The sequence below is a fragment of the Aulonocara sp. 'chitande type north' Nkhata Bay genome, linkage group LG19, assembly GCF_057382095.1.
Source record: "Aulonocara sp. 'chitande type north' Nkhata Bay isolate Kocher_YH1m ecotype deep benthic linkage group LG19, A_spYH_male_GT1.1, whole genome shotgun sequence".
In the NCBI taxonomy this organism is placed as follows: domain Eukaryota; kingdom Metazoa; phylum Chordata; class Actinopteri; order Cichliformes; family Cichlidae; genus Aulonocara; species Aulonocara sp. 'chitande type north' Nkhata Bay.
Genome location: NC_141362.1, coordinates 1,275,840 through 1,296,120, shown reverse-complemented (window position 1 = coordinate 1,296,120; position 20,281 = coordinate 1,275,840). Strand labels below are relative to the sequence as shown.

The 20,281-nt window shown below is 41.6% G+C and overlaps 1 protein-coding gene across 2 annotated transcripts in view; it reads left to right on the top strand.

The window, feature by feature from the left end:
* Nucleotides 1-20,281, top strand: part of syne3 (spectrin repeat containing, nuclear envelope family member 3) — a 54,896-nt gene that overhangs the window by 616 nt on the left and 33,999 nt on the right. For both annotated transcript variants that reach the window (XM_086274798.1, XM_086274797.1), the window contains exons 2-6: nt 6,221-6,378; nt 10,582-10,754; nt 15,357-15,666; nt 16,999-17,154; nt 17,466-17,825. In XM_086274798.1, the coding sequence (XP_086130924.1) occupies nt 6,235-6,378; nt 10,582-10,754; nt 15,357-15,666; nt 16,999-17,154; nt 17,466-17,825 (1,143 nt within the window). In that variant the 5' untranslated portion in view covers nt 6,221-6,234. The remainder of the gene's footprint in view (nt 1-6,220; nt 6,379-10,581; nt 10,755-15,356; nt 15,667-16,998; nt 17,155-17,465; nt 17,826-20,281) is intronic.

The window sequence follows — 20,281 nt, the reverse complement described above, 5'->3', positions numbered from 1 at the left end:
TAAAAGTTGGAAATAATGGTAATGCGAGTTGACCGCACGAGCTGTGAGGAAGGAAGCGGGGTGTCACTACAGCCATGATACAATCAAGCAAACCAAAACAAAGGTTCCTGGTGGGGGCGCAAAACGTGTCAGCTGCTCGGTGTGTGTGAGAGAGAAAGAATTTGTTACAACGCAAGTGAAAAGTTTTCGTTGGAACTTGGCAACGTTGCTTGTTGTGAGCAAACCCGAACACATCTGCATTTCCTTTTTAACTCGCTGCGTTGCTGACTCACCTGACAACAAACAAAGCAATAAAAGGGGATGCCAGCTAGTATACTAGTAGCTACATTTAGTCGTCAAATATAACGATAGTTCTAATGAAACAAGGCATTAGCAATGAAGATGAAACAATTTTTAATAAGGGAAAAGCACGTGGGTGTTGGCAAGGATAAACAAAGATTTAAAATTTCCTATCTTGAGTCGGGAAATGAAGTCCTAAGTATTAGCAAGCCTCCATAGTCTGAGGTAGAGTGTGCAGATATTTGTTAGAAGGAATGCTGTGGTGGGGAAAAGTGAGTCACTCATGAGAGGGGCCTGTGCTGCCTTTCTATTTTCCCTTGGGTTTTTTTTTTTTCTTTTTTGGGCTTTGGCTTCTGCAGTGAACAAAGTGTCATAATAAGAGTATTCTTCTCTTATCTGGGTTCACTTGGCCTGGCAGTCAGTCACATGAAGCAGGCTATGAATTTGCTAAGTTAATTCAGCATGTTCGCATAAAAGATTTTTCTTTTACTTATTTAGTAAAAAATCTACTTGGGGAAAGTAAAACTCTGAGTCCCCTGACCTCAGGTTTTTTTCCCCACTGAATTATTGTAAGTAAGTAAGTAAGTAAGTAAACTTTATTAAGCGCTTTTCGCAGACAGGCAATCACAAAGCGCTGTACACAAATATTAAAATATTAAAATAAACAATAAAATCAATAGACATTATATACAATGTAAAAGATCAAATGTAAATAATGTAAAAAAAATAAAATAAAATATGTAGATCAACAAAAGGCTTGTTAATATTGTTAATATTAATTTTTAACATCTACACCATCATAACGTTTTGTTTTCAGCAGAAGAAAAATTCTGCATCAAAACAAACTGGCAAACTTACTTATTCACTTGCTTGATAAATGTGAATACACACACTCCAAATCTACCCCATTCAGGAGATAATACACTGTCAGTACACCCCAGATTAATGTCAGAAAACCTGAGAGACAAAGTTATAGAGGTGAAATAAATATTTGATGCCTTAGTTTAGATTGCATGTATATTTTCATGGACCGGCCTGTAAAGTGTCGCAGATAAGTACAACAAAATAAAATGACACGACCAAGACAAAAACTGTGGTATTTTGTAAATATAATAATAAACCCAAATTCACTGTGTAACTTTATTAGCAGCGTCCTCCTGAAATGCGCCAACAACATTGAGAGTAACATCCTCTTCTCTGCCCCTTAATGCTCTCTGGTCGCTATGGTAACGCGTAAATATTTCTTTCAAAATAAGACGCACAACTACAACACGGGAAAAGGCCCATGGAAACCATGATAATGATAAAAACTCTGAAAACCCTAAATTTCACACCCGAGCCTCAACTCTCGCGGGGGTTGGGGACCGCTGTCTTATTTTATTTGGCTTTGACGTTTGAGCACATTTGAGATTCTTTAAATATTTTTGCATTTAAAAAAATGTTTTCTTTAAAAAAATGAAATTTAAATATAGAAAGTAAATACAGTCACAGCTTCTAGTTTTTTTGTGTTTTGTTTTGTTTTTGACAGTTGTATGCAGTTGAACTTTAAAACATTGCAATTTCTAAAATGAAAATAAATGATTTTTTTTTTTAAATAGCTGTTTTTTTTTTGTCTTTTGAATGTTTATCATTTGTCATTAATAAGACAGAAGTATTTCATATCTGATTACTTGATTCATTGACTGAATAGTCAATAGATTACTCGATTAATAAAATAATCAGTAGCTGCAGCCCTAACCCTAGGCGTTACCAACCTTCTGTTGGGATAACAGCAAAATGTGGCCTGAGAATGTCAGAGCCATCAGGACTTCTAATCGTCCAGGGCAGAGGTTCAGGTTTTGTTTGTAATTGATCTACAATAAAGTGTGGAACCAGCAATGAAGCTTTTACATTTATGCTGAAATAAATAGACACTGTTCTTTATAAATTCTAATATAAGTTGAGCACAGAATTTTAGATCATCTTATTATTTGATGTATTTTACTTTTACCACAGCATGTACTTAAACTCTCAGAGTCCTCAGGTTTGTCTCTCAGGTTAGCCCACAACGAATCTTGGTTTTGATCCCAATTCTTAGTCGAGTTCAGAGATTATGAATGTGAATCAAGAACCGCTAGTTCAATTCCTTGGAATTTGTTGGTCATGGTGGACTGGCTTTTCTAGTCTGAACACTCAAAGCACTTTACAAAACTTGCCTCATTCACACAAGCACTTGCTTCCTTTGCACTTTCTATCTAATATTCACATGCATTCATACTCAGATGGATACATCGGAGAGCAACATGGGGTTAGTATCTTGCCCAAGGATATTTGGCATACAGACGAACAGACAGAGATCAAACAACCAACCTTCCGGTTGGTAGGTGGTCTGCTCTGCCACCTGAGCTACACTTCCTTGAACTTTCGATCCCATTTAATCTTTTGCTGTTGTGCTACAATAAACTGATTTCAGTTTGTGTGCTGGAGGATGAAAATATTGCCATAGTCTACAGCAGCAGTCCCCAACCCCCGGGCCTCGGACTGGTACCGGTCCGTGAGCCGTTTGGTACCGGGCAGCGAGAGTTGAGGCTCAGGTGTGAAATGTATGGTTTTCAGGGTTTTTATTGGTTTTCAGCGTTATTTTGTTATCGTTTTTATTGTTAACTCGGTTTTCCTGGGTCTTTTAACGTGTGTTATGAATAAATCTTCTTTTTTCCGGTACCGGTACTAGTTTTATTTTGTTGTATTTATCCACGACACCTTAAAGGCCGGTCCGTGAAAATATTGTCGGGCATAAACCGGTCCGTGGCGCAACAAAGGTTGGGGACCGCTGGTCTACAGCATGGATATGGATATTACTTTTACTTTATTATCATTCTGTTGTCTTTTTGTGCAAAGTGGAAACTGCATCCAGGACAGAAATGCATAATTAATATAATGAGCAGTATAACAGATTACTTTCTCCTGGGTGTAATTTAGTAACATACTGCATTACTGTTAAGAAAAGTGTTCTGTGTAATATGTGTAATTATTACTTTTTTTCAGTAGCAATTTCAACACTGATCACAACAAAGACTGAACGCCTCCAATATGACAAACACTTGACCACACAGCATGCAGTTAATTTGCACGAATGTAATGTCTTTGATGCTGCTTAGCTCAACTCTGTGGTGACTCTGAAAGTGGAGCCAAGGAGAACCAAATGACAATTTGGAATTGAATTGACAAGTGATGACTATCAGAATCAGAAAAGCCAAATTATTATCAATTCCCATCCTTACTCCCCATTTTCTCAGGAGCATCTCTGAATCACTACCAGTACACAAGAGGGTTTAGAGAGGACTTTTGCTGATTGAGTCTTGTCTTTTTTTAAATAGTAAATTCATCATCTGTGATCTAGCTATCTATCTAGCTATCTATCTAGTTATCTATCTAGCTATCTATCTAGCTATCTATATAGAGAGAGGGAGGGGCTGGGGTCTATCACACCCGGCAAGACCCCAGGTGCAGGCTGTGTAAAGATGCCCCAGAGACAATCCAGCACATAACAGCAGGGTGCAAGATGCTAGCAGGCAGGGCATACAGTGGGGCAAAAAAGTATTTAGTCAGCCACCGATTGTGCAAGTTCCCCCACTTAAAATGATGACAGAGGTCAGTAATTTGCACCAGAGGTACACTTCAACTGTGAGAGACAGAATGTGAAAAAAAAATCCATGAATCCACATGGTAGGATTTGTAAAGAATTTATTCGTAAATTAGGGTGGAAAATAAGTATTTGGTCACCTCAAACAAGGAAAATCTCTGGCTCTCACAGACCTGTAACGTCTTCTGTAAGAAGCTTTTCTGTCCCCCACTCGTTACCTGTATGAATGGCACCTGTTTGAACTCATCATCTGTATAAAAGACACCTGTCCACAGCCTCAAACAGTCAGACTCCAAACTCCGCCATGGCCAAGACCAAAGAGCTTTCGAAGGACACCAGGAAAAGTATTGTAGACCTGCACCAGACTGGGAAGAGTGAATCTACAATAGGCAAGCAGCTTGGTGTGAAAAAAATCAACTGTGGGAGCAATCATCAGAAAATGGAAGACATACAAGACCACTGATAATCTCCCTCGATCTGGGGCTCCACGCAAGATCTCATCCCGTGGGGTCAAAATGATCATGAGAGCGGTGAGCAAAGATCCCAGAACCACACGGGGGGACCTGGTGAATGAGCTGCAGAGAGCTGGGACCAAAGTAACAAAGGTCACCATCAGTAACACACTACAACGGCAGGGAATCAAATCCCGCAGTGCCAGAGGTGTTCCGCTGCTGAAGCCAGTGCATGTCCAGGCCCGTCTGAAGTTTGCCAGAGAGCACATGGATGATACAGCAGAGGATTGGGAGAATGTCATGTGGTCAGATGAAACCAAAGTAGAACTTTTTGGTATAAACTCAACTCGTGGTGTTTGGAGGAAGAAGAATACTGAGTTGCATCCCAAGAACACCATACCTACTGTGAAGCATGCGGGTGGAAACATCATGCTATGGGGCTGTTTTTCTGCCAAGGGGACAGGACGACTGATCCGTGTTAAGGACAGAATGAATGGGGCCATGTATCGTGAGATTTTGAGCCAAAACCTCCTTCCATCAGTGAGAACTTTGAAGATGAAACGAGGCTGGGTCTTCCAACATGACAATGGTCCAAAACACACCGCCCGGGCAACAAAGGAGTGGCTCCGTAAGAAGCATTTGAAAGTCCTGGAGTGGCCTAGCCAGTCTCCAGACCTCAACCCCAAGTATTGAGTTGTATTTTTGTTATTGACCAAATACTTATTTTCCACCCTGATTTACGAATAAATTCTTTACAAATCCTACCATGTGGATTCATGGATTTTTTTTTTTTTCACATTCTGTCTCTCACAGTTGAAGTGTACCTCTGGTGCAAATTACTGACCTCTGTCATCATTTTAGGTGGGGGAACTTGCACAATCGGTGGCTGACTAAATACTTTTTTGCCCCACTGTACATGGAACGCCATAACCAAGTGGCCGGCATAGTGTACAGAAACATCTGTGCCGAGTATAACCTGGAAGTCCCAAGGTCAAAATGGGAGATGCCCCCAAGGGTGGTGGAGAATGACCGAGCTAAGATCCTGTGGGACTTCCAGATACAGACGGACAAAATGGTGATGGCTAACCAACCGGACATAGTGGTGGTAGACAAACAGAAGAAGACGGGCGTAGTGATCGATGTAGCAGTTCCGAATGACAGCAACATCAGGAAGAAGGAACACGAGAAGCTGGAGAAATACCAAGGGCTCAGGGAAGAGCTCGAGAGGATGTGGAGGGTGAAGGTAACGGTGGTCCCCGTGGTAATCGGAGCACTAGGTGCGGTGACTCCCAAGCTAGGCGAGTGGCTCCAGCAGATCCCGGGAATAACATCGGAGATCTCTGTCCAGAAGAGCGCAGTCCTGGGAACAGCTAAGATACTGCGCAGGACCCTCAAGCTCCCAGGCCTCTGGTAGAGGACCCGAGCTTGAAGGATAAACCGCCCGCAGGGGCGTGCTGGGTGGTTTTTTTTTTTTTTGGTTTTTTTTTGTTATAATAAAAATAAAAATAAATTCCCCACTCGCCCCTGTGGGCGGTCAATATATACAATATAGATAGATAGTTTTTATGTCTTGGAGCAAAGCGTGAAGTTTTTGCAAATGACCATATAGAACCCCTTAGAAACCTTCAGTCTAACCATGATTTTTTTACAGAAAAAACTCCTCACTGCTTTGCTGCAAACGAGCACAGCCATATGTACGGAGTCACTGATTGTAACAAGAACCTGAAGTGGATATGCAATGATTCTACTCTTGTTCATATCAAAGTGTTGTTCAAGTTGTTTCTCAAAACGTCACCAACCTACAACTGGTAAAGTTCCTCTTCAGCAGAAAGTGTCTACTAAAACTGCCTGCTGTTGTTCTTTTCAGACCCAGAACTAGTCATGACTCTACCGGAGCAGCAGGAGTTCACAGACAACCTGGATTCAGCCAAGTCCTGGATGACAGCCATCCAAGAGAGGCTGAAGGCCAATGACAACACGCAGGGCCCCCGTCAGGCTCTGGAGGCCAGACTTAGGGAGACAGAGGTGGGTTGGTAAAATTAATCTTGACCCTTCCCTTCTGACCCATGCTGTGTTGTTATACATCTGACCAGTTTCAGACAGGGTCTAACTTGAGGAGACATAACCCGGTGGAAAGCAGCTATTTGATCTCAAGGACTGCTGGAATTACATCATGCCAGCCATTCGGGAAAACATGAGGCAGGCCAGGGCTGGTGGGGGAAGGAGGTAGCTCAGTAGGTAGAGTGTTTGCCCCGAAGGGTTGGGGGTTCAAATCCACCGAACAGCTACCCTGACGTACCCCCGAGCAAAGTACCGTCCCTACACACTGCTCCCCGGGCACTGGATTTTTGGCTTCCCACTGCTTCACTGAGTGAATGGATTAAATGCAGAGGAGTAATTTTCCTACGGGGATTAATAAAGTACACATACACATCGGTTAGTTGAACTTTCAAAATAATCAAAGATGGTGTTGTTTTCTCAGATGAGTAAATAAAAAATTACAGGTCACCAAATATTGTTTCACAAAGGGCTAAAAGGGAATGCCACAATTTAGACAGAAACAAAATACTTGTCTAATTAACCTACTAATGCCGACCTTGTTCTAATTTTTGTGAGGAGAAAGGTTGGAGGTGAGGATAAGCACAATCAGATCTGAAGATGCACTTATCTAAATCCTCCCTAATCTATAATCTAACACGGCAAAAATGAGCAGAGAAAAAGCCAAAAAATACAAAACAGTTTTGCAAGTTCACAATTTGGGCAGCTGTCAATGTCCTATGGCGTCTCTGCTGGACTACTCTGAACTGCTCGTGTTGCAGAAGAAAAAGGTAAAACCCCATATCTCTTTTTCACATAACTTTCAATACCTGTGATATCTAATCACCGGATGTCCAACCACACCTTATCATACACTCTGTGACTAAAAAACAAAACAAAAAAAAAAACATACCCCAAATCACAGAAAGTTGGGACGGTGTGTTAAATTAAAATCAAACTGAAAACAGTACTTTGTTAAATTATCTTTTACCTGTATTACATTGAAAACAATACAACAGCGCATTATTTAATGTGTTCCTCATGAATTTTATGGGGTTTGTTTGTTTGTTTTCAAAATTAACATGTATTCAAATTTTGGTTCTTGGGACACAAAAAAGGTTCGAACAGTAAAGCATTTACCAGTTACCATAACACTTAAAAGACGTTTAGGGACTACAGACACCAAGTGATGAAGTCTTTCAGGTGTAATTTTGTCCCATTCTTTCTGCAAACAAGTCTTAAGGGCAACTTGTTGCTGGTAACCTTCTAGGTTACCATTTTCTTCTTTGGTCTGGAGTACACGGCGTCCATTTCTCCCCAAAAATACTTGAAATACAGAAATTCGTTTGAACACGTTTCTACTGTGTGATGGTCCATCCTTTTGGCACAGAACAGTTTTAACTGGCATTTGTGGACAAAGCTACGTATTGTGGTACTTGACAAAGCTTTGCCAAAGTAGTCCTGTGCCCATGTGGTAATATCGTTTATAGATGAATGACGATTCTTGATGCAGTGCCGCCTGAGGGATCAGAGATCACGGTTGTTCATATTGGGCTTGCGCCCTTATCATTTACGCACTGAAATTCCTTCAGATTCCTTGAATCCTTTAAGAATGTTATACACAATCTTTCTTTGAGGAACATTGTTTTTAAACATTTTAATAATTCCTTTACCTATTTGTTGGCAGACAGGCGATCCTCGGCACATCATTGCTCCTAAAGGAATAGACCTTTCTTGGATGCTGCTTTTGTACCAAATCATAATTACAATCATCTGTTGACATCACATCCTTATTTCAATTCAATTCGATTCAATTTTATTTATATAGCGCCAAATCACAACAAAAGTCGCCTCAAGGCGCTTCATAGATACAGAGAAAAACCCAACAATCATATGACCCCCTATGAGCAGCACTTTGGCGACAGTGGAAAGGAAAAACTCCCTTTTAACAGGAAGAAACCTCCAGCAGAACCAGGCTCAGGGAGGGGCGGGGCCATCTGCTGTGATTGGTTGGGGTGAGAGAAGGAAGACAGGATAAAGACATGCTGTGGAAGAGAACCAGAGATTAATAACAGATATGATTCAATGCAGAGAGGTCTGTTAACACATAGTGAGTGAGAAAGGTGACTGGAAAGGAAAAACTCAATGCATCATGGGAATCCCCCGGCAGCCTACGTCTATTGCAGCATAACTAAGGGAGGATTCAGGGTCACCTGGTCCAGCCCTAACTATATGCTTTAGCAAAAAGGAAAGTTTTAAGCCTAATCTTGAAAATAGAGATAGTGTCTGTCTCCTGAATCCAAACTGGAAGCTGGTTCCACAGAAGAGGGGCCTGAAAACTGAAGGCTCTGCCTCCCATTCTACTTTTAAATACTCTAGGAACAACAAGTAGGCCTGCAGAGCGAGAGCAAAGTGCTCTAATAGGGTGATATGGTACTACAAGGTCATTAAGATAAGATGGGGCCTGATTATTTAAGACCTTGTATGTGAGGAGCAGGATTTTGAATTCAACTCTGGACTTAACAGGAAGCCAATGAAGGGAAGCCAAAACAGGAGAAATATGCTCTCTCTTTCTGGTCCCTGTCAGGACTCTTGCTGCAGCATTTTGGATTAGCTGAAGGCTTTTCAGTGAGTTTTTTGGACATCCTGATAATAATGAATTACAGTCGTCCAGCCTGGAAGTAATAAATGCATGAACTACTTTTTCAGCGTCACTCTGAGACAGGATATTTCTAACTTTAGAGATGTTGCGCAAATGGAAGAACGCAGTCTTACATATTTGTTTAATATGTGCATTGAAGGACATGTCCTGGTCAAAAATGACTCCAAGAATCTGGTTAGATACCATATTTCTAAGCTTTTCAGGGCCGAGTACAATAACCTCAGTTTTATCTGAATTAAGAAGCAGAAAGTTAGCGGCCATCCAGGTCATTATGTCTTTAAGACATTCCTGCAGTTTAACTCATTGGTGTGTGTTATCTGGCTTCATGGACAGATAGAGCTGGGTGTCATCAGCATAGCAGTGAAAATGTATGCTATGTCTTCTAATGATACTGCCTAAGGGTAGCATGTATAATGTAAACAGAATTGGTCCTAGCACTGAACCCTGTGGAACTCCATAATTAACCTCAGTGTGTGAAGAGGACTCTCCATTTACATGCACAAACTGGAGTCTATTAGATAGATATGATACAAACCACTGCAGCACAGTACCTGTAATACCTACAGCATGTTCTAATCGCTCTAATAGGATATTATGGTCGACAGTATCGAACGCTGCACTGAGGTCTAGCAGGACAAGCACAGAGATGAGTCCACTGTCAGAGGCCATAAGAAGATCATTTGTAACCTTCACTAAAGCTGTTTCTGTGCTGTGATGAGCTCTGAAACCTGACTGAAACTCTTCAAATAAACCATTCCTCTGCAGATGATCTGTTAGCTGTTTGACAACTACTCTTTCAAGGATGTTCGATATGAAAGGAAGGTTGGAGATTGGCCTATAATTAGCTAAGACTGCTGGGTCTAGAGATGCTTTTTGAGTAAAGGTTTAACTACAGCCAGCTTGAAGGCCTGTGGTACATAGCCGATCATTAGAGATAGGTTGATCATATTTAAGATCGAAGAATTAATTAATGGCAGGACTTCTTTGAGCAGTTTTGTAGGAATGGGGTCTAAAAGACACGTTGATGGTTTGGAGGAAGTAATTATTGAAGTTAACTCAGAAAGATCAATTAGAGAAAAAGAGTCTAACGTAACATATTTAACCAATTTACCTGATTACTAGCCCTAAATTGCTCCTGCCCCAACACTTTTTGGAATATGTTGCAGGTCTGAACTACAGAAAATTATGTATGTTTACAAATGAAATGAAGGTGTCCAGACAAAACCTGAAATATTTTGTGTTCATATTGTCTGCAATGAAATAGAAGTCAAAGTAAATTTAGAAATCACTACTTTCTTTTTTTATTTGTGTTTTCCATACTGGCCCAACTTTTTCTGATTTGGGTTTGTACATGATTCAAAAAAAGTTTAAACATTAAAATCTATTTTGTTTTCATGTTATACTTAACAAATTCCATTACATATGAACATACTTCACTTCATGTTTTATTTAGCTCAGGCAATTTTGTTAAAATTAGATTTATCCACAGTTCATTCTCTCTCTCTCAATTCCACCTTTCTCGACAACAGAAGATCCGCCAGTCAGAGGAAGAAGGCCGTGTGAAGATGGACATGGTGCTGGTGGCTGCTGAGCAGCTTCTGCAGAATGGAAATGAAGAGCTCAGGAACCACACCCATACTCAGCTCAAAGACCTGAAAGGCCTCTGGGAAGAGACCTGCACCTACATCACCCACTGTCACAGGTGGTCATCTACACTGTTCAGGAGTGCAGGATGTGTGGTAATGTGTAGCATTACTGGTTGGTTTGGCCTGAGGGCAGCCTTGACTTCATGTTCTGTTTTTGAATTACCTTACCGTATAAGCTCAGCTTAGTGGGTCTAAACTAGAGAAAAAGGCTCTTACTTGGTGTTGCCTCTCTCTGCGTTAGAGTATCACTTCCTGTTACAACACACAGTGATGTTTTCGTGTAGCTTGAAAAAATCTCATAATTCTGACATTTCTCAGAAAATTCTGGATGGGAGTAGATACAAAAAATGACGGCCTCAACGTGGCATTCAATCTATTATTAGCAGAGGAGGTGAAAGTACGCCTCTTCTACTTAAGTAGAAGTACAGATACTTAGAGCTGCACAATTAATCGTTAGAAAATCGCGATCTCAATTCATACTTATGTGCGATCTCATTTCCAAATGACAACGATTTAAAGAAAAAAGACGACGACGATTGTACCGCATTTTGATCCGGGACGTACTCTGCATGAAAACAAGCGCTCACTCTTCCTGCTCAACAAATGACAAGGGCGGAGCCTTATACCACGTGATACAGAAGCTGGCTGCTAAAATTAGCAGGGAGAAAACAACGGAGAGCACGTCAGGGATGACGAGAAAGTGACAGGAGAAAATCCGTCCCGGTCAACCACCCAAACATCAATAACGGGAACCTTATACAGCGCTTCCCTATACCCGTCGACCTCCCGCAGGCACAAAGAAATCACGGAGGCCATCACTTATCACCTGACCAAAGATATGGCTCCCATCAACACTGTGCAAAATGAGGGATTTGGGAAAATGATCAACACCCTAGACAAACGCTACACAGTGCTGTCCCGCAACTATTTTTCTATTGTTGCACTACCTGCTCTATACACGCAGCGTCGAGCAACGGTGGAGACGGGATTTCAAGCAGTACAACATTTTGCGGCAACAACAAAACGTGAGACATTTGTTGTTTTTATATTCAGTCTCAACTGTTACAAAGTTGATGTGCAGTTAATAAGTGCAATAAATATTTATACTGGAAAAGAAAATCGTGATCTCAATTCTAAGCAAAAAAATCGTGATTCTCATTTTATGCAAAATCGTGCAGCCCTACAGATACTAGTGTTAACAGTTGAACCAGTACTTAAACTTATTTACTCAAGTAAAAGTAAAAAAGAAGTACAGGCTTTGAAATGTACTTAAAGTTTCTACCAGCTTTCTGTGCAAAGCTAACTGAGCTGTGTGCTATATTAATGCAATAATAAAATAATATTAGAAAATGGGAATACAAACTTTAATATAATTTTTAATTCTAACAGTACTCAGCTTGAATCAGAAAGAAGAAGAAGAAGCAGCAACATTTTTAAACTTGATTTTCTTATGCCTACATTAGTGTGACTGCCTCTAAACAGGAAAATGAGCACAGTCAGGAGTTGAAGTGGGATTCAGCTGCTGAGGGAACCCTAAAATCAGTTGTAGTAGCATAGTGTGGGGAAGAATCACAACTCACAATAATTTTTATTGAGAGCTCTGTTAGAGTTTCTTGGTCTACAGGCTGTGATCAGCTGATCTGGGCTACTGCTGTCACACACTGCTCCTTGTGGATTTGCACAACTAAATTCAGAAAGATGTAAGCAGACATGTCATGAGTTGTCCTCGCTGATTTCCATCCTTTTCATTGACAGTATACTGTATTTTTCTAGATGGTATGTAGTTGGTATGAAGGTGGAATTCAGTCAAAATGAATCTCAGCATCATCAGCTTAAATTTACATTAATCTCTGCTACACTCGATGTAACCTAACTCTGACCATGGCCACAGCCACTGTGTATCAGTCACACACTGTTCTTGAATTTAAATGCATCACAGTACACCAAACTAACCTAAAGAATATTTTCATGCAGTCTTTAAATGCCACAGTTAGTCTACCTCTAACGTTCAATTTACAGCATGTTTCATAATATAAAAAAACATGTTAGGTGCACAGACCTCTGATTTGAAAACATAAGGACTTGCATGTAAGCTTTAAATTTCCAGTTTATCAAACCCCACTGAGCAGTCCTTACCTTTAAATCTAACCTCTCCTTCCTGTCCTGTCTTTCTTATCTTTCTCCATCTCTGATGGAAAGTTATCTCTTTCTTTTCTCTCCCTGTCAAATACAGCAGCTGGACCTTTAGCTGCAACACACTGAGACAAACTCTGCACAAGCAGTTTTTGTGTTTGCTGATTTTTGAGCTGATAGAAATGTTGCATTTCAAATTACCTGTCACTTAAAAAAAATCACTCCCTTTAAGTCCCCTCCTCTTCTGTAGGGCTGGCTAGGTGCCATAGTACCGCAACTGCAACTTACGGACACCTGCTGTTGTTCTGGTGTCGTGCAAAAAAACAAAACAAACAAACAATCAAAGTAAACAAGCAACTTTAAACCCTAACTATTGCACACGCCATCTCTTTTTATGTGACATCTCTTTTAGATATTTTCTGGCAAAGTCTAATCTGGTCTTTCTGTGCTTGTGTGTAACCGGTGGTTTGTACCTTACTGTAAACCCTTGTTATGTTCAGGGTGGGCCATTTATATGGATACACCGTAATAACATGGGAATGGTTGGTGATATTAAAGTCCTGTTTGTGGCACAGTAGTATATGTGAGGGGGCAAACTCCTCAAGATGGGTGGTGGCCATGGTGGCCATTTAGGAGTCGGCACGTGAGGAGCAGATCGAAATTGTGTTGATATTTGGTGAACACAGTAACCGGGTCATTGCAGCAGATTTCAATGCAAGACACCCTACGAGACCACCCATCTCCCATGCTACAGTTAGCAAACTGATTGCTAAGTTTCGTGAAACTGGTTCAGTGTTGGATTTGCCAAAATGTGGACACATCAGTGGCTGTCCTAGCTTCATTCAGCAAGAGCCCACAGCGTAGCACTCGCCGCATGTCCCTGGAGAGTGGCATTAGTCGAACATCCCTTCAGCGGATATTAGCTACTCACAAATGGCACCCTTACAAACTCCAGCTACTGCAGCATCTCAACGAGGATGACCCAGATCGGCGCACAGAATTTGCAGAATGGGCAAAACAAAACTTGGAACAGGACCCTCAGTTCACGCAGAAGATTTTGTTCAGTGATGAGACAAACTTTTATGTGAACGGTGAAGTTAACAAACAAAACCACCACTATTGGTCTGACACTAACCCACATTGGATGGATCCCTCCAAGACTGTTGGAACAACAAAAGTGATGGTTTGGTGTGGTATATGGGGTACAACGATAGTGGGTCCATTCTTCATCAATGGAAACCTCAAGGCCACTGGATATTTGAAATTGCTACATGATGATGTGTTTCCTTCTTTGTGCACTGAAGCTGGCACGTTCCCTGAGTTTTTCCAGCAAGATGGTGCACCACCACATTATGGGTGCCAGGTCCGAGCATTCTTAGATGATCAGTTTCCTGGAAAGTGGATTGGTCATCGTGGGCCAGTTGAATGGGCCCCAAGGTCTCCCGATCTGACCCCCTTAGACTTTTATCTTTGGGGTCATCTGAAGGCAATTGTCTATGGTGTGAAGATACGAGATGTGCAGCACCTGAAACTACGGATACTGGATGCCTGTGCTGGCATAAATCCTGCGGTGTTGCTATCAGTGTGTGAAGAGTGGGAGAAAATTGAAACTTGTAAATAACTCATGAAAGAATAAAGTTACGTTGAAACCAAGCACACCATTGTTTTTCTTGTGACATTACCAATAAGTTTGATGTGTCACATGGTCCTCTTCCTATTGGAAAAAAACCAAAGTTGTATCCAAGATGGCCGACTTCTAAATGGCCACCATGGTCACCACCCATCTTGAGGAGTTTGCCCCCTCACATATACTAATGTGCCACAAACAGGACTTTAATATCACCAACCATTCCCATGTTATTACGGTGTATCCATAGAAATGGCCCACCCTGTACATTGACATCATGAAGACAACTCCTGATTCTTACAAGCATCCCGAGTTTGCCTTCGAAGGTTTTTTCTTAAACAAGTAAAGAATTCTGCAGTTATGTCGTAGTTGAACATAATGTACAGCACTTGTCACACACTGCTGCTTGAAGCTGTGTTAAAACAATGCAGATGTCTAGCATGTATGTGTTAAACCTCTGTATTTTCAGTTTAATTGTTAGACCTTCATGGTTTGTGATTGTTCATATGCGGCCAAAAGCCCCTTGATATGCATAAATGCCCTCATGGCTGGATTAGGAACCCTTTATTGACTTACAATGTTGGGGTATGTGATGGAGGGGGAGGATAACACGTGCTGGTCGAAATTCATGTATGGCCCTCAGATGGTTTCCTGAAATAACCAGCAAACAAATAAATAAATGTAGCAAATAAGCGAGAAGGTAAATAAAATCCAGTTTCAGGAAGCTAAAAATGTCTTTTTAAAGGCAACAAACTTTGACAGCAGCCTATGTCTAGTTGTAGAAACAAATGTGCTTTGTTAGACCTATCACTTTTAATTAAAAACGTATTAAATAGGACTTACTGAAACAATGGACCTGACACAAATTGTCTCTTTCTTGTTTTTACCTTAAAAACAGTCGCATAGAGTGGGTGTGGCTGCACTGGAGTGAGTACCTGGAGGCCTACAAAGAGTTTGAGCTGTGGTTGACAAAGCAGCAACGAAGCCATGATGTCGAGCTAGAAGCGCAGCTGGGAGCGAAAGAGAAGCTTTGGCAGGTCGATCAGCAGAGGGTGGTGGTGAGTGATATCAAAGGCCAGGCGGTGCTACTGGAGAGGCTGCTGGATGAGGCAGCTGCACTGCACAACAGAACCCAGGACCCCAGTGTGGATCCTCAGGCCCAGGAGAGACTGCAGGAAGCGTACAATCATGTCAGAGACAGAGCTGAGGTGAGGCACTTACTTGACCTGGTTCTTATGAAAAGTGTAAGGTGGCCGCTCTGTAGGCAAAGTTCAGAAGTCACAGTGCAGTTTGTCGTTGAGTCTATTTTTTCTTTTCTTTTTTAAAACCATTTCCTTTCTTGACTGTTAGTTGGGACCAGGAAGCAGAGTCGTAGCCTTACTGAGCGTCAGCTCCCAAACCAACAAAAACAAAGCAAAAATCTGCAAAAAATCATTTAAATTTTTTTTTAAAACACAGAAAGAACAGTGTAGTATCCACAACTGCACAAAAGAGTAAACAAATGAAATGTGGATTATTAAACATTAGGTGTCTGTCACTACATGAATTAATAATTGACCAAAAAATCGATTTATTCTGCCTTATAGAAACTTGGTTACAGGAGGATGATTGTGTTAGTTTAAATGAATCAACACCCCAGAGTCATAATAATTGTCATAATCTTCAAAGCACAGACTGAGGAGTGGGTGTGGACTGATGGACAGAGCTGATTTAGTAGCATGCCTACACTATGTTAAACAGTTGTTTTAATGTTGTGGTTGATTGGTGGACGTAAAAGTAAAGCCTCCAGTGCAGTCCAGTTCCTCTGCATCAGGAAGCATGGAGCTTGAGAAACACCTACAGATGTAGTCGTCCTGAGCTGAAATGATGACAACCACTTCACGCACAAATTCAAACACCTACACACAGACTACTGGTGGGTCAAATAGTTGGTCAAACATTTGAAATATTCTCAAGGGACATGACTGTGTGAAGGGTGCAGTCTGGATGAATATGTCAATGAAGATATGTGGTGATATTTATTCTGTGCACCTGTAATCTGATCCAGGGACTGCAAGTTTACTGACTGAATAATTTACCTTACTAGTGAAGACAACGTTGGATTAGTCAGTAAGAGCAAACACATGCAGGCTGTTGTGCTGTTCCCTGAGTCACACAGTGTTCTTCCTCTTTCCCTTTTCAAATAGCTCTTTAAAATGTCAGTCGCATTTTCCCACACACTGCTTTTATAAGCTGAACAGATCAGTCTGCTTGCAGTGCTGTATTTTTAACTACAAATGGGAAACGTCTGATTTAAATAAAAGTGTTTTTTATTTTATTTGTTTTTCTAATGAGATTATATTCCCTGGAAGCCTCTCTTACTTGGAAACGCTTGTTAGTATTTTTCTTCTCTTTTATTTTTCAGCAGAAGGTCTCGCAGAAGAATACAAATTCATATTCAGGTTTCTCGCTCAGACATCCAAATGTGGTTTAAGATGTTCGTTTGTTTTGAACAGTGCAATGCTAAAAATTACCTAGAGATATATCTCCCGCTGTGCTAGGAACGTCTTTCACTGCTTCAGAAGATCTGCGAGGAACACCAGACATACCAAGGTTGTGTTCAGAGGTTCCAGTCCTGGCTGCTGTCAAAAACCAAGGAACTGACTGAAGTGATGGGGAGGAATGACATAGCTGAGGAAAAGCTCAAAGCATTAAAAGTGAGACCCTGAAACTGAACTGATTTCCTAACTGATTGTGCACGTCTAGAGCAATTCTGCTGCTATGTTTACCTTAGATTAGAGGTAACTTAGATTAGATTTTAGATTGTTGTTCCAGATGAGAGCTGGTTGCTGGTTCAATCACTCTGTAAAATTAGGCTTTTACAGAATGATTCAAAGCTTCTGGCCTGAAAAAGGTCAAGAGGTGCACATTTTTGAATGTGAGGTCTGAAAATTTGAGTTACCTTGGTAGGTTGTCGTATATCTTTGCACCAGCCATCATGCAATGTTTTGTCTCTTACCTTTTTCAGGCTCTGGATGACAGTGTGGCCTGTGAGGAGAAGGCCCTGCTGGATATTGAAGGCATGGTGGAAAGCCTCAGGCCCAACACCTCTCCTGCGGGAGTGGAAGAAGTGGTTGAAGAGGCAGAGGAACTGAGGCTGGGCTGGCAGCGACTGAGGGAGGGTCTTTGCAAGGCAGATGAAGGCCTCCGCTCCAGCCTGGATACTCACAGTCAGTACATGACCCGGTGCCAGCGGCTGGGAGACGATATCGGCCGCCTCAGAGAGCTGTTCAAAGGGCTGGACCAGGAACTGGAGGAGACCCAGGACTGCAGGGATCGCATTGACCACACTGAAGAGCAAATGGTTGGCCAGTGGACAAAATACACGGTAGGGTTATTAACCATATCAGCAGTGTTATAGTGTAAAGGGTAGTGGAGATGTAGATAAATACAGGAAAGTCCTACCTCTCCTTTTCCTGCCGTTTCTGTAACCAAGTTACTGTGGTTCTTTTAATGTGCTGATGATCGATTTGTATACTGTCTGGGATGTCCTGATGTAAACAATAAAAAGAAAGCTCAGTTTAGGTTCCAGTTTAAGTGGCCAGTGTATGATTGAGGGTAACAGATGTTGCACAGAGCAGTGTACAAACCTACACATTGGGTCATAAAAAATGAAAAATGTGTTTGTTACATACATATTGAGTTATAATTGCCATGTTTATGGTTAGCTGCCTCATTGTTAGCTTTTGCTTTGTATCCCAGACTTTGAGTAGGTCAAAGGGTACTTTAACAGCCATCCAAGTATATCTGATGAATCACTTCAGACTGTTTTTGTTTTTATTTTGTTGTACCTGTCTGAGAGAACAGTATCATTCTGAAACAGACAGTCACTGCTTACCAACTAGCTGTAACTTAGCCCCTCCCTAGCGTCTTGTGTTTTAACATTCCAGGTTGCTGTTGTTGTAGTCCCTTTGACTGTTCAGCTGCTTTTCCAGAAAGAATCTCAGATGCACTCCAGCTCTGCTTTATACTGGAGTTAGTATTTCTGTTAACCTGTTCATTCTCTTACCTCTTAACCTCAAGAAAACAATTCATGTCTGCGTTTTATCCAGGCTTTATTATTGCAAAAGGCAATTAAGGCAATAGGCATTTTTAAGGCACTAAATGGATTAGCACCTTTCTGAACTTTTAAATAAGTAAACTAAGAACAGAACTTTAACTTCAGCTGGTCAGATGCTTCTGGTTGTTCCGAGAAGCAGACTAAACCAAAGACTAAATCACATCTAGTTGTAGTTTTTAGTTTAGTTAATTATCACATCTTTGCTGAAAGTTGTCATTTGTCAACATTTTGTTAAAAGAAAGTAACACCAGAGTTTAACTGGTTCTTTGTTTGAATGTGCCTTTACTCCCAAATTGTCATGATAGTTAGTCTGATAGTTTTGTTTGTTTTTTTTGGTAGTCCTGAACACAAACAACATGTTTCCAAACAGTACATTGCAAATTTTATTTTATAGACAAGTTTCTCTTTTCACTTAATTTCTTGCCATTTCGAGGTATTCTCCACTGTCTGATATGTTTGTTTGAGACACCGGATTCCTCAGAGAGGTGTGTCAGTCACATTATTAGTTCTATCTGCGTTCCTAGAGACGTAGCCAGATTTATTTTTTGCAGACGAGCTCTGTACCTGTGGAGTGGCTTCTGTTAGGTGTGTCTCTAATGCCAGACGATCTGGGGTATTCATCTGTATAATCGTCTCACCTTGAAGCAATCTTATGAGGGTTTTTTTCTTAAGGTCGGGAGAAAAGATAGTAGGATCAAGTTCATTCCCAGACTCAGGGGAAGGGTGGCAGTCAAGGAGCCATACTTAAGTTAGGGGACTGGTACAAAATCACAGGTATGCCAAATTATATGAAAACTGCATTGGAAATCCATGGTAACAGACCCCAAGATACTTAAACTCCTCCATTTGGGGCATGAACTAGCCCCCGACCCAGAGTGGGCACTCCACCCTTTTCCGGCTGAGAACCACGGCCTCAGATTTGCCCCTCCGCGAATCGCTACCTTATCGTGGTGGAGGGGTTTGTGTGTCACAGGGATCCCAGGAGCTATGTTGTCCAGGGGCTTCTGCCCCCTGGTATGGTCTCCCATGGCAAATTGGTCCTGGGTGAGGGACCAGACAAACAGCGATTCAGAAGACCCTTATGAGAAAACCATAGAGGGAACAATTCATCCAGCCCAGGATAGGGTTACCGGGGCCCCGCCCTGGAGCCAGGCCCAGAGATGGTACCCAAGGGTGAGCGTCTGGTAGCCGGCCCTTAGTCCAAGAGGCCCGGCCGGGCAGAGCACGAAAAGGGGACATGGGGCCCATCCTCCTGCTGGCCCACCACCTGCAGGCGCCATAGGGATAGGGTGCATTGTGTGTTGGACGGCGGCCAGGAGTGGAGACCGTGGTGGACTTGATCCCTGGCTACCAAGACTGGCAATTGTGATGTTAGTTGGACATCTTTGTAAAATTGATGAAATTATAAATGCAAAAAAGTACCACAAGATCTTCATCAACCACGGCATCTGAATAGTGTCTAATTGGCAGGACTTTATTGTTGAGCATGACTGTGATCCCAAACACAGCAACAAAGAAGAGCTTTGATTAACATCCTGGAGTAATTTTTTTGTGTGTTTTTCAGCAACTGTCACACATGCTTCCTGAGCAAACTCAGCCCGTTCTTTTTTTTAGCAAATCTCTCGCGCTGCTCCAGAGTTGATGGTCTTCTGGCATGAGCCTTGGACTTTATTATGGAGGTATTATGTATGCTGCATCCCCTCAGCATAACACTCCTTCCACTG